The sequence below is a fragment of the Equus quagga genome, chromosome 11 (assembly GCF_021613505.1).
Source record: "Equus quagga isolate Etosha38 chromosome 11, UCLA_HA_Equagga_1.0, whole genome shotgun sequence".
In the NCBI taxonomy this organism is placed as follows: domain Eukaryota; kingdom Metazoa; phylum Chordata; class Mammalia; order Perissodactyla; family Equidae; genus Equus; species Equus quagga.
The window spans coordinates 115,029,521-115,042,470 of record NC_060277.1 but is presented as its reverse complement, the minus strand read 5'-3'; the positions used below and the strand labels follow the sequence as shown (position 1 = coordinate 115,042,470).

Sequence of the window (12,950 nt, the reverse complement as noted above, 5' to 3'; positions counted from 1 at the left end):
AGGGGGCGGGGGCCGGCGGGGCGCGCCCTGGGCCGGGGCCCGTGGACAGCGCGGCGGAGGCGCGGGCGGGGGGCGGGCGGGGGCTGCGTTACCTAGGAGACGCTCGAAGGTGCCACTGCCGCGCCCCATGGCGACCCCGGAGCCGACCCGACGCCGCGGCACTCCCTCCCTGCCAGCCGGCGCGCCCCCGACTTCCGCTTCCGCCTTCACCTCGGGCGCGCGCACGCGCACGTCACCGGGCAGGCCCGCGAGCCGCTAGGAGGCGGGCCTTTACGCTTGGCCCACACTCTGTGCGCCGATCGGGCCGCGCCCGTCGAGTCGGTGGGCGCCGAGAACCAATGAGCCGCCCGGAGGCGAGGCCCCTCCAATGAGAGCGGGGCGGGGGGCGGGCCTTGCGTCGCCGCCGGGCAGAGCTACGGGTACCGGGTGGAGCTAGCGGCCGGGATGTGTCTCATCCTGGGGCCCACGGGCGTCGGGAAGACGCTGTTGGTGAAACGACTGCAGGCTATCCTTCCGCGCCGAGCCTGGAGACCTCGGGGGCAGGGGCGCCTGGGGGGTGCTGGCTGCACTCGGGGGACGGGTTGGGGGGGCGGGGGCGTCCGGAGGACCGGGGCTGGGGGTCCGGGATGCGGGGGCCCCTGGGGGGCGGGGGCTGACCGCCGGCTGCCCTCCTCTGCCTGCTCCCGGTCCTTGACTGCGCCGCACAGCTGAGCTCCCGGGATGGGAAGGGACACCTGGGCGATCCTCCCCCGACGCGGCCCACGGTAGGCGTCCGCCCTCCCGCAGGGCTAGTAGAATCGGGGACCCTTTGCGGTTTGCAGAGGACTTTGAGTTCTAAGTGGAGGCTGGAATCCAGCCGGTCGATAGTTAAATATGGCCCTCGGGAGCCGAGTGGGGAGTCCCGGAAGGAGCCTGGTTCCCTTGAGACAGAGCCGCAGTGGAGATAGGTGCCCCAGCCGCCCACCCCTCAAGACTGTTTTCGCTAGTCGCCCCACAGGGCGAATCCCACTGATGGGCGCTGGTACTCCGGCCACACCCGGCCCTGCGGGGCCAGGCCCTGGACCGGTGGAAGCATCTGTAATTCTCCTTGGGTATAGGTTTTGCCTTAAAGCCTGAGTCCTTGAGAGGGATCTGTTGAAGCTTAGATCACAGCATAGGAGGCTGTGCAAGTTGCTGTCTAGGAGTTTCGAATGGGAAGGCGCCTGTATTGTCCTCTCTGCATCGTGTTTTTTTCCACAGGTGGGCACTAACCTTACTGACATCGTGGTCCAGAGAAAGATCACCATCCGGGAGCTAGGGGGTTGCATGGGCCCCATCTGGTCCAGTTACTATGGAAACTGCCATTCTCTCCTGGTAGGTCAATCCTTTGAACTGCTTTTAGGAAAGTGTGTCCCCATTCTGGCCTTGTCTTGTCCCCAACCTCACTTTGTATGAGATGGAGTTTGGGTTCCTGAGCGACTATGCTAGTCAAGGGAACAGGGCCCACACTAGAGCTGCTTTCTCCTGGGAAACCAGCCTGATCCCAAGTGCTCCTGTTCCCGAGGAATATAGAAGCTCACGGAAGCCTTGCTGAGGGCAGTGTTTGTTCTCTGCACGTAACTGTCTGACATCTATACTGTGTGCCTTGTTGCCCCAGGTGTGTTTTTATGTTCATGTTTGATTTCTACATCCCTTTGGTTCTGGCAAGGCCTGTGCCCCAAATTCCAGACCTGCTCCTTGGAGAACTGATGACCACACAAAGAGACTCTGGGTAGGGGCCGGCCCAGTGGTGCAGCTGTTAAGTGTGCACGTTCTGCTTCGGTGGCCCGGGGTTCACCGGTTCGGATCCCTGGTGCGGACATGGCACCACTTGGCAAGCCATGCTGTGGTAGGCGTCCCACATATAAAGTAGAGGAAGATGGGCACAGATTAGCTCAGGGCTAATCTTTCTCAAAAAAAAAAAAAAAAAAAAGAGACTCCGTGTAGATGGAAACAAATGACACCAGGTCATTCTCGTTCAACTAGTTTCTCTCTGCTTCTGCCTGTCCCCAAAACCCTTTGTTTAAAAGTCATTTTGCCCTTCCTAAGCCAGTTCTGTGATGCCCAAGGGGAGAAATTTGGCAAGGACTGTCTTTCCTCGCAGGGTGGTCCTGATCTCTTTTTCCTTCTTTCACAGTTCATGATGGATGCCTCTAACCCCACCCAGCTGTCTGCATCCTGTGTGCAACTCTTGGGTCTTCTATCTGCAGAACAACTTGCAGAAGCATCGGTTCTGATACTCTTCAATAAAATGTATGCGTCTGTGAGCCGAGAGAGAGTGCAGGGGGTGCCTCAGGGCAGGGCTCCTTTGGAGTGTAGCCAGGAGGGTGGCTTGTTAGGAGAGGGTGCAGTGGGGCCTGGGGTAGCGTTGGGGCAGCCCGCTCTGACAGTGCTTCTTTTGCTGCAGTGACCTGCCCTGTTATATGACCATAGAGGAGATGCAGTCATTAATCAGGCTCCCGGACATCATTGCTTGCGCCAAGCAGAACATCACCACAGCAGAAATCAGTGCCTTGAGAGGCACTGGCTTGTCAGAGGTGCTGCGCTGGCTCCAGGACACCCACAGAACCCACAGCTGACTACAGGGTGGAGGAATGTGGCTGTCCTGCTCTGTGGCGAGGAGGCAGAGCACAGCACTGCTTGGCCTCTGGCGGTTTATTCTTGCGGGGGCGGGATGGCTGAATGTGAGCTGTAGAAGATAGGCTTGTGTGCTGAGCTGAGTGATGGATAAATGGAGTCATCTAGGTTACAGAAACTCCTGACATCTTGCCTCTGTCCCCAGGGCTGGAAGAGGACAGGCCTGGTGGGTAGCTGGTGTCCTGCTGCTACTGGGTTTTGTTCCCCTCCCACCAGGAAACCCCCTCCTCTTTCCCCAAGGTGTTTAGACTCCAAGCACCACAGACCTCTTTCTACTGTGGTACAAGCTGTAGCCTGTGGCGGTCTGATACACTGATGGTGTGACCCCTGCTGGATGAAGCCAGTGTCACAGGAAGAACCAAGCCTAGAATCAGAAACCAGAGAAGCATTTCATTGGTTCATTTGTTACGTGAACACTCATTGCCCCGAGAAGCCAGGAGGATGTGGGGTTCCTGCAGGTAGGCGAGGGCTGGGAGAGGCTCCAGTGGAGCATGGGAGGTGCTGCCGGCGAGCTCATCACCAGGCCCTCAGGGCCAAGGCTCCCATGTCCCGCTCGTGTCCTTTCACAGCTGGGGGAGCTTTCTGGAGAACACGTATCGATTGGTATATTCGTGTCCTAAGGCCTCTGTAACAAATTACTAGCAACTGGTGGCTTAAAGCAATGGAAACTTATGCTCACAGCTCTGGAGGCCAGAAGTCCAAAATCAAGGTGTCCACAGCCTCCTTGTGGAGGCCCTGAGGGAGAATGGATTCTAGCTGCTGGTAGTTTTTGGCGTTCCTTGGCTTGCAGCTTGCAGACCTTGAATCTCTGCCTCTGTCTTTGTGTGGCTGCCCATTTTTTTCTTATGGGGACACCTATGATTGGATTTAGGGCGCTTCTTAAGAGTAAACTGGTGTGTCCCCCAGAGTAGAGGTGGCTCACCCTAACAGTGGCGGGGACGCCCCCGACCCCTGTCTTTGGGGTCCTCCGCTGCTCTTGGGGGTCTGTTCTGGGTCCAAGCACCCTGTGTGTTGGAGCACTACACTCTCCCATGGCCTAGCCACCCCACCCCCGGGAGCTAAATTCAGTTCCTGAATCTGGGAACTGACACTGCTGAGGGTGCCACTCTTCTCAAAGGACGTCTCTGCCTGTGGATTCTTGTCAGCATGCTTTCATAGCATCTGGATAAGAACTTTCTTTAAGGGTTTGGGTTTCCCATCAAATCCAACACTAGGATAACAAAGGATAGCATTGTGCAGCAGTGTAATGAAAAGTATGACATTGTACATATGTTTAAATGTGACTAGTCTGGAAAAACACTTGGCTCTGAGAGAATCCACACGCAGGGTGTTGCGAGGCCTGTGTGTACAAGTAAGATGGCCAGTCTGGGATCACTGGTTTTGCCCCCACCCCCCCAATTTTGTGCAGATTGTTTTCCCTTTATACAGAGAGAAACCAGCTCAGCCCTGTGGGAGGTTGGAACACACAGGAAGCTCCATCTTTGGTCTTCATCTCTTAAACGTCCACTTTGAGCTGATGTACATCCACATCTCCTAAAGATCCTAGGAACGAAGGGTAGGTGAGAGGTGGAAGGATGCTGAGACGGGAGCTCCCCGAATCGGAGCCTGGGCAGAACCCCCTCAACTGTGCTTTTTCAGTGTGAATAAGGTGACCAGTCTGGGATGGCTGGTTTTGCTCCCCCCACCCCCTATTTTGCGCAGAGTCAGTTTGTGTGACTGCACATCCCGGGCTAGGAAGGAACAGCAGCTCAGGCTTTGCTCTATGTAGCTGTGGCCCAGCCAGAGCCCCGTCTGCCTCAGGAGCTCCCTCCGTCCCTGGATGCTGTCGCTTCGCCCAGTTTCCGGGGGCACGAGGGGAACCTCCTGAGAATGCAGATGCCAGGGAGGGAGGAGGGGTGACCAGGATCTAAACAAAGAAGGGGTGGCAGAGAAGCAGCTCCCACGAGGCAGGGTGGTGAAGGAGGGTTGACTGGAGGGGCTCCATTCCCACACTGGCAGAATGTGGATGCAGGTACCTCTCTCCAGTGGGAGGGAAAGCAGCACAGCCTGCAGTGTGGGCTTAGTGGGCAGGCCAGCAGTGGGGCACAGGAGAGGCCATCATGGGCCAGCTGCTTTGTCAATACGAGTGGAGCCATCTGTCCTCAGAGCCCGGCACTGGGCGCTTGCAGGGAGGATGTGGAAGGGCCAGACTGCCCTTATCCTCCAGGTTCGCTCCTCCCAGTGACACGGAGCAAAGCAGAGGCCTGGTCTAAAATGCTGCGGCAGAGCATAGTCAAAGGCTGACAGTGCTAGGGTGCAGAGGGAAGCCCGTGCCTGCCACTGGGGACAGGTGGCTGGTCACCAGGGCAAAAGGAGAGGGCCCAGGAGGAGGACCGGAAGTATGGGGTGTGATGGTGTGACTGTGGGGCTGTCTACATCTGAGTGGGTGCATGTGTACACAGATGTGCATGTGTGTGTCCAGATGATGGGGGTTTGTGCACGAGTGTACGTAGGTGAGTGTGCATGTGTGATTCTGTCTGGAATGTGTGTGCATGTGTATGTCTGAGTGTACTTGGAGTGTATGTGTGGCAGATGTACTACGTGTGATAAGATGGTGCATGTACATGAGTGTTGAGTGTGAGCACATGCGTGTGTTTGGATATGGTATGTGCATGTGTGGGTGTATCTGAGGTATGCATGTATGTGTGTGTGTGTTTAGGGGTGGTGTGTGGCACAGGGGTACCAGGAAAGCCAAGGCACGTCCTCCTAACAACTAAGCATCCGGCGTCAGCTGACTGCAGAGACAACATTCCCTGTTAACTGGGCGGCCATATGCTGTCTGCTCACCCAGCCCTGGCCCCTCCCCCACAGTCCCTGCAGAAAGTTTTTCCCTGTTTGATTTTGCATATTCCCATCCAGGAGCAAGGTACACCTCTCCTTTTAGACCAGGGTTGCTCAGCATCAGCACTGCTGACAGTGTGGGCTGGATCATTCTGTTGTGGGACCGTCCTGTGTACCGTAGGATATTTAGCAGCATCCCCGGCCTCCATGCACTAGATGCCGGAGCACCCAAAACGTCTCCAGACTGCCCCCTGGCAACAAGACTGCCTGTTAAGAACCTCTGTGTTCTGTAAATCTTTCCTGTTCCCTGCTAGTTTGTAGTTTCCTTCATCCATGTTAACATTTCTTGACAAATTTACTTCTATATTAAAAATTGTCACTATTCTGAATGAAACCCACAATTCATTAACTTGTCTAATTTTACTGATATATATACAAACTTTTTTTTTTGGTGAGGAAGATTGTCGCTGAGCTAACATCTGTGCCAATATTCTTTTATTTTGTATGTGGGACACCGCCACAGCATGGCTTGATGAGCTGTGTGTAGGTCCATGCCCAGGACCTGAACCTGCGAACCTCAGGCTGCCAAAGCAGAACATGCAAAGTTCGCCACCATCCCATGGGGCTGGCCCCCTAAAAATTATTTTCTTTTACTCATTTTTAATAGGCTACCTACTGAATTATCTTTATGTTATTCTTATGTATTTATATAAATACAAGAATCTCTATACACTACATGTTTATATTTCATATCTAAATTGCATATATTTTTTGAATTATTCACATAAATGATACAAATATACATTCTGTATTATATGTTTTCCTGTTATTTTGAGGTTTTCCAGGTCCACAACCATATCACTTGGCAAACAGTTTGTTACATTTGTTTTCTTGGTTTATTCCTCTGACCAGAAATTCCAGGACAATATTAACTAATGACAGTAGAAATTCTTGTCCTGTTCCTCATGATCTCCCTGGTATTTTGTCAGATGAGACCCGTAAGCCAGAAAGAGGTTCAGAACCACAGTTCTAGAAGCGCCAGTGGTGCCTGGAGGTCCCCAGAGCACAGACCAGTTTTAGTGAGTGACTGAAGTAACCACTGAAGATGGTGACCAGGAGTAGGCTGGAGGACACCCAGAGCCCGCGTCTAAACCCAGACGCTCTGCTTGAGAAGCAGAGGGACTGTTTGGAAGTCGGCTCCCTCCAGAATTCATTCAATCCTGTGCCCTTCATGCATGTCACCCAATGAATAAGGGAATAAAAATACAAGGCATTCAAATAAAAGGCAAATATTACCGTCTCCAACGTGCCAGACTTTGAGGAATGCTTAGAAAGAAGCAGCGCTAAACCCTCAACTCTGATTCCAATGCATCCATGCAGGCCCGGCTCCCTCCGCACAGAAGGCGCGGTCACTGAGCCGGAGCCGCCAGCCAGGCAGCAGAGGCACTTCGGCCCGCCCTCCAGACACCCTGCTGCCCTGGGCTGGCTCTCACAGGTCTTCCCACGGGGCAAGGTTGGCCCCAGGGCCCTGGTCCCGTGTGTGGGAAGTGAACCGAGTTCCCGGTCCTAACCACCCTGTGCGCCCTAGAGGCCGAGTCAGGGGAGCCTGCTCTACCACGGTGGTGGTGTTCTCCGAGAGCTCTGCTCCTAGTTTTTGTTGTTAAAATGCTGACTTTCTGGACAACAGGAGCCCAGGTGCACACCTCCCCCTCCTCCTGCCCAGTGTCCCTGCGGCCTGGATCCTAAGAAGTCAGGGGTCAGCTCAGCAAACCCACCCACCCACCCACACTCCCGCGGCACCCACAACTCTACCTCCTGGTTCTCGGAACCAGAGCTGCTGAGTCTAAAACCCTGACAAGTCTGCACTCAGACTACAGAAGCGACAGTACCACCCACACCCTGCGGGAACAGTGCATCCCACCTCAAGGGAAGGGCAAAAAGACCCCACTCCACTGCACGTACACACTGGCTGGGCCCACCCGCACCTAGTGAGCTCCTGTCTGTGCCAATAGGAAGGGCCTGAGCCACGCACCAGCAAGGGGCTGGTGGCCGGCCTCCTCAGAGGGGGTGCACAGCCCCACTCCCTTCCTCCATCTGACAGCTGACAGCCTTCACGGCTCCCCCGGGCCCCACATCTGGGCACACTGATAAAATCGGGGTGCTCCGTCCGTTGGCACCAGTGGGAGATTCAAACCTTGCCAGGCACTACTCTTGGCAGGAACTCTTGCTCAGGCCCTCTAACCACAGGAGTCCCAGGCGAGGCTCCTGTCCTCGCTGTCAAGCCTCTTGGGACCTGTTTGAGAGGTGTGCCCTGCTCGCCACAGGGACCTCGATGACATAAGGACCAAACCTCAAATCTTCTCAAGTGTGGATGGCATCAGCAGTCTCCACAACTGAACCAAAACTTGGGTGGGCTCCACCGACCTCTGTGGGGACCGTCAGAGTGGAGCCACGAGCAGGTCTAGGTGATGACGCTGACCCCTGCCCCGGGGTCTGTCCCTCCTCCCCCAGTGCTGGCCCGCATGTTCAGCCATGCTGCTCTGTTGAATCCAGCTGAGCCTGTTATCAATTTAGTCGACCTAAATCGGCAGCGTCTACAATTAGTAGCCATCTAGGGACAGGATTACAGGATTGGCCCCGCTAAAGTGGCCCTGGGTTATGTCTCAGCCTGGACCTGTGTGTCCAGAACAAAGCTGTGAGTGACATCAGGTGTGCCCAAGTGGCTGCGTCTCAACCAGGCACGGGCCCCATCTATGGGGGCTCAGGGGACGGACGATGCCCCACGCGAGATATGGGTCCAGCGGATGGTCACTCGTGAAAGAGCAGTCCTTAAGGAGGAAAAAACGAGACAGCAAGGACCTGGCACCCTCTCCCACTCTTGAGAGGTGGTGTGCTAGGCCCTGGGAGTCCCAGGTGTGTCCAGGGAAAGGCTGCTCATCTGCAGGTGGTCTGCCGTCCCTCTCCACCCAGCTGCAGCGGCCTGGTCTCTCAGCATCACAGGTGTGGCTCTGGCGTCTTCCCAGAAGGGAGGTGGAGTGCCTGGGGTGTCTGTGGTGACCGTGCGCCCTGCTGCTGCTGCTGCCGCTTCTTTAGTGCCCTGTAGGCCTGCACGGCCCTCTCTCTCTCCTCCCCCACGATCCGCTGCCGAGCCAGCGAGGTGTTCAGAGGCTGGGACACACCACCAGGGCTCAAAAGCATCCTCAGCATCAGCGATTTCTTGCCAGGCTGAGAAACAGAAAGATGGAACGCTGAGGCACAGGTTGAGGAAGGAGGGGAGGTGACAAAGAGCCTAGGTTGTTCCAACAGCCTTAGCCCCGTGAGCACCAGGGCCAAACAGGGCCATTCCCTTGTCCCTGCTCACCTGGCCTCTGTTCATGCCCGTTCTGGGCCTGGCGGTCAGCTCTGGGGGCTGCAGGGCGACCTCACCAAACTTCACCGTGTCTGGAGGGCAGAGGAGCACAACTGAAACCTGCTGCCCACACAACCCCCACAGCCCGGCACCCAGAGTCACTGTCCACCCACCCACTGACCCTGGGGAGACACGGGTGCCCAGCCCCAGCCCGCCTGCCCGCAGGACCCGGGCTGACACAACGGCTGCAGGAAGAGCTACCTCGGAGCAGCTCCTGCTCCAGCCTTTCTGCTGCCTTTTCTTCCCTTCTCTGCCGGACTTTATCCAATCGCCGCTTCTGGAACCTGGAGAAGAAAACCCAGTGCTGTGGAGATTCCCAACCTCTCAGTTCACTGGACTCAGGAGGCAAAGGTCACCCCTGCCCACAAGGGTTGCCCTATGGCAGAGCCCAGGTGGCTGCCTCCAAGTCCCCACTCCTGCCACCACCCACAACCCACTGCCACCCACCAGAGAGGGCCCTGAGCCCAGCAAGCCCCTGTAAAGTTCCAAGTAAGTGGTCCTCAGCAGGGGCAACAGCCCCCAGGGCCATCTGACAATGTCCAGAGACATTCTGGGCTGTCACAATGGGGTGGGGGGTGCTCCTGGCACCTCGTGGGTAGAGACCAGGGATGCCGCTCAACACTCTACAGTGCACAGGAGAGCCCCACTCCAGAGAAGCATCTGGCCCCAAATGTCAACTGTGCTGCGGTATCTAAAGGGCCTCACAAGGTAGCAGATATGTGACATGGCCTGTAATGTGACTTTGGGATCTTAATGTTTATTGACAGTTTTGGAGACCACTGTGGCTTTAGACAGTATCTGGGATAGGTTTTCTGTGATGTAATTTTCATTGGCTAATATGACTACATGTATGACAGGGATTCAGACATGGGGAAACTCCACAAAGCTGAAAACAATCTAACTTTCACAGCTTTTAGAGAAACTTCTGATGAAAGCTTGGCTTGCTTCATCTCTAAAGTTACAGTTAAGGCAGAAACATGTCTCAAAAAGCCCTTGTTTGTTGAAACAACCTCCCCAGACCCTGCCCACAGGCTCAGGGAGGTGGCTCATGGCTTCCGGCCTAGACTCCTCCAGGGCTGGGGGGCGGGAAGAGCAGGGGAACTGCAGCTGACGGTGGGCTCCCTCCTGGAGCTGGACATCACCCTCAGGAACCATACAAGGATCTCGTCCGAGCCTCCATGGAGGTGCCGGAATTTTCACTTTACCGACAAGGAAGCTGAGTCTAAGAGAGGTCACAGAACTTGTATAAATGACAGCTAAAGGCTCTCAGATCTCTTTTAGATCAGAAAGGTGAACACTGGAAACTGATTTCCGTGGGGCAGGCACGGTCGCCGGTGGCCAGCAGGCTCTGCTGGGAGGGCAGTGAGCCTCATTTTCTTTCTACTTCCCAACAGCAACTGACCCGGGCTGGACAGCTGGCCCTGGACCTCAGCTGGCTCTTGGACCCCTGTGACGCTTTTCCAGAGAAAGGCAAAGACACAGCTAGGCCTTCAGAATTCTGTGGGTTGGGAGCCTCCCTAAACCCTGAACCGTGAGATTAAGAAGCTCTGATACAGAGAAAAACACTTGCCAACTGACCAGGGCTGTACCTTCTTCCCATGCTCTCCCTGATCATGGGGTGGGAGGGGGTGCCCCATGGCAACAAGATGCTGTCGCTGCAGAAGATAATCATGGGACCCCACTGCCCTGCCTCCCCCAGGCCTCCAGGGCTAGACCCCAGCCCCTTCCAGCACCCACTCACGCTTTCTTCCGCTCCGACTTCTCCTTCTTGGGAGCTGCCTGTGTCTCAGGCTGCCGGTCAGCCTGGTTCTTGCTGAGGAACAGCACATGCTTGGCCTCCTGCTCCATGCGCTGGATAAAGGCCCCATCGGACTCCCACTTCCCCTGCTTGAACTTGGGGACGGCGATGTCTGGCTCCACGCCCTTTGCTTCCTTCTCCAATGTCTTTCTGAAGGCCACCTGGGCTGAGGACAAAGGGAACCCTCAGAGGGGGTGTGGTATCAGGGGCTGGAGGGAGCAGGTAGGTGCCAGGCCGGTTGTCTACGCTCATTTCCCCTCCTGAGGCCACAGGAAGGGAAGACCAGGCTCAAGTGGGAGCAGCCCAACCACAGTAGCTAATGAGGATCTAAGCTGCCCAGCTCAGGGCACCCACAGGGATGGGATTCCCACAGCCCTGATAAACGTTAAAGATGTCCACCACAGCTTGGCTGAGAAAGGAAACAGGAAACAAACTAAATGTCCATTAGTAGGTGACTAGTTGAATGAATTCCCCTATGTTCATCCCGAGACTTCACTGCACAGCCGTGGGAGAGAGCACAGGGGAGCTACACGTAGGGATGTGGAAAGACCTATAAAATCCACTGGAAGTGAAACCCAGGACACTCAACAACGTAGAGAATGAAAGCATAGCTTTTACATCATAAACATGTGAAAATACACATGGTACTTCTCCAGCGAAGGCATACAAGAGGACGAACAGCAGGGTTCTCTCAGGGGAGGGAGCAGGGCTGGGCCTCAATACCTTTCAGAGCTCTTGGATTCTACTAAGGAGGTAGGTTTGTATCTTGTAAATAACCAAAAAGAGTACTGATTCAATGGAGCACGGTTCAAAATGTGCCATCTTCCAGCAGGGGCAGCGTCCCTCCTCTGCCCCTCCCCTTCCTCAACTCTTTATTTCACTATGCCTTTGGCAGCTATAGCCCCCAGTGAAAAACCTAAGGTTTACAAAGAAATTATAAAACAGCATTGCTATAAAATCAGCCCCACATTTGGAAAAACAAGTATGCACAGACAAACACGTTGGACTCCATTCCCCAGTGTGCCCTGCGTGTCACCTCTGGCAGAGGCTGGGAGGAGGGCACCCAGCCTGGCCTTGGAGGAGGGGAGGAAAGGTAAGTTTCTCAGACGGGGTCTGATCAATTCTCCCTTTAACCTCAGGAAACCATCCACTTCTCTCCACCGTGGTTTCTGCACGCTGGTCCAGGGAACAGTTATTTCTCAATTGCAAGAGCCTCACGGGCCTGCCATGTCCACTCTCACTCTCTCAATTGTTACGTAGTGACTTTTTCTCAGAGTAAATCTGAACCCACCATCCCGTTTGAGAGATCTCCACTGCTCTGGAGTGGAGATCAACACTCCTTATATGAGGCCCCACAGGCTCCTTTTGCAGCTTCACCTAAAACCACACTGCCCCTCCACCAGTCACCATTTTGGCCCTGGCAACAGTGGCCGTCAGTCAGTCCTCCGTGTGCTCCTGTACCCTCGGACCACTGGATCTGGGCAGTGTCCTTTGCCTGAAATGCCATTAAATATTTGAGCAATTAAGTGTATTCAAACACACAAAGCTTTACAGCTCCCCAGCATGGGCCAGCACGTTACCCTCTTTCTTCCTCTTCTTGTTACTGATGGGGTTTTTCATCTCCTGGCGGCTCCTCATAATCTCTCGGAGGCGGAAAGGGATTTCCTGTTCATCCGGGTTCTTGGGCTTGCAATTCACTTTCTTCTTCTCTTTGCTGGAAAGGAGAACACCAGAGTGAGACGCGTCCCAAGCCCAGCATAAGCAGCATCAGAGAAACCGAAGCTGGGCCTCGAGAAAGAAACTTCGCAGGCCACCCTGGCTGCCGCGGCGCGTGCGGGTCAAGGCAGCAGCAACCCCTCCTCTCATCCTCGCTCGGAGGCGGCCCCCGAACCGGGTTCTCCCAGGACGCTGGGTGAGGGGCGCTCCTGACCTCGTCCGCCTCGCAAAGACAGCACCCCAGGAAGTGGCAGGCGCCACAGCGGAGACTCGCTCCCGCGCGCCCACCGCACCAACACCAGGGCGCTGGGCCCAGCCGGCGGAGGGGCCGGGAGAGACTCCAGAGCGGTGACACCCACCTGCGCGGCCGGGGCCACGGCGCCGAGCCCTGCTTCCCCCGCTGCTGCGGCTGCTGCCGGCCGTGCAGTCGCCCCCGGATCCCAGGCCCCGCCGCCCCTGCGGGGGCCGCCGCTCCGCGCCGAGCTCCCGCCATCCGCGCTCCCTGCGCTCCCATAAGAAGCCACTTCCGCCTTCCCGCACGGCCCGCCCCAC

The 12,950-nt window shown here is 55.9% G+C and overlaps 3 protein-coding genes across 6 annotated transcripts in view; 1 reads left to right on the top strand and 2 right to left on the bottom strand.

The window, feature by feature from the left end:
• Positions 1 to 249, bottom strand: part of HGS (hepatocyte growth factor-regulated tyrosine kinase substrate) — a 16,390-nt gene extending 16,141 nt beyond the window's left edge. For both annotated transcript variants that reach the window (XM_046675414.1, XM_046675415.1), the window contains exon 1: positions 93 to 249. In XM_046675414.1, the coding sequence (XP_046531370.1) occupies positions 93 to 129 (37 nt within the window). In that variant the 5' untranslated portion in view covers positions 130 to 249. The remainder of the gene's footprint in view (positions 1 to 92) is intronic.
• A 61-nt stretch (positions 250 to 310) lies between these two features.
• Positions 311 to 6,765, top strand: ARL16 (ADP ribosylation factor like GTPase 16). 3 transcript variants are annotated; one of them, XR_006890604.1, is made up of 6 exons: positions 311 to 505; positions 706 to 764; positions 1,240 to 1,353; positions 2,156 to 2,271; positions 2,426 to 4,210; positions 5,999 to 6,765. XR_006890604.1 is itself a non-coding variant. In XM_046675420.1 (5 exons), exons 1-5 carry the CDS (start codon positions 445 to 447, stop codon positions 2,595 to 2,597), a joined length of 522 nt encoding a protein of 173 aa, XP_046531376.1. In that variant the 5' UTR covers positions 311 to 444; the 3' UTR covers positions 2,598 to 5,869. The 3 variants fall into 3 exon arrangements, 1 of the variants encoding a protein (XP_046531376.1); XR_006890605.1 differs by lacking the exon at positions 5,999 to 6,765 and having other exon boundaries at positions 2,426 to 3,113; positions 4,084 to 5,869; XM_046675420.1 differs by lacking the exon at positions 5,999 to 6,765 and having other exon boundaries at positions 2,426 to 5,869.
• CCDC137 (coiled-coil domain containing 137) lies at positions 6,200 to 12,916 on the bottom strand. The gene is made up of 6 exons (XM_046675416.1): positions 12,758 to 12,916; positions 12,263 to 12,396; positions 10,626 to 10,848; positions 9,086 to 9,168; positions 8,837 to 8,916; positions 6,200 to 8,700 (listed from the first exon to the last, which is right to left on the bottom strand). Exons 1-6 carry the CDS (start codon positions 12,910 to 12,912, stop codon positions 8,470 to 8,472), a joined length of 906 nt encoding a protein of 301 aa, XP_046531372.1. The 5' UTR covers positions 12,913 to 12,916; the 3' UTR covers positions 6,200 to 8,469.
• Between the last annotated feature and the right edge of the window lie 34 nt (positions 12,917 to 12,950).

Bases quoted from the DNA above. Each gene is read 5' to 3' on its own strand.
- CCDC137 (XM_046675416.1), bottom strand. From the start codon at position 12,912: ATGGGAGCGCAGGGAGCGCGGATGGCGGGAGCTCGGCGCGGAGCGGCG. The intron at 12,397-12,757 runs GTGGGTGTCACC...TCTCCTTTCCAG, and splicing joins CCGTGGCCCCGGCCGCGCAG to CAAAGAGAAGAAGAAAGTGA. The intron at 10,849-12,262 runs GTAACGTGCTGG...CTTTGTCCTCAG, and splicing joins CAAGAAGAGGAAGAAAGAGG to CCCAGGTGGCCTTCAGAAAG.
- ARL16 (XM_046675420.1), top strand. From the start codon at position 445: ATGTGTCTCATCCTGGGGCCCACGGGCGTCGGGAAGACGCTGTTGGTG. The intron at 1,354-2,155 runs GTAGGTCAATCC...CTTCTTTCACAG, and splicing joins GAAACTGCCATTCTCTCCTG to TTCATGATGGATGCCTCTAA. The intron at 2,272-2,425 runs GTATGCGTCTGT...CTTTTGCTGCAG, and splicing joins CTGATACTCTTCAATAAAAT to TGACCTGCCCTGTTATATGA.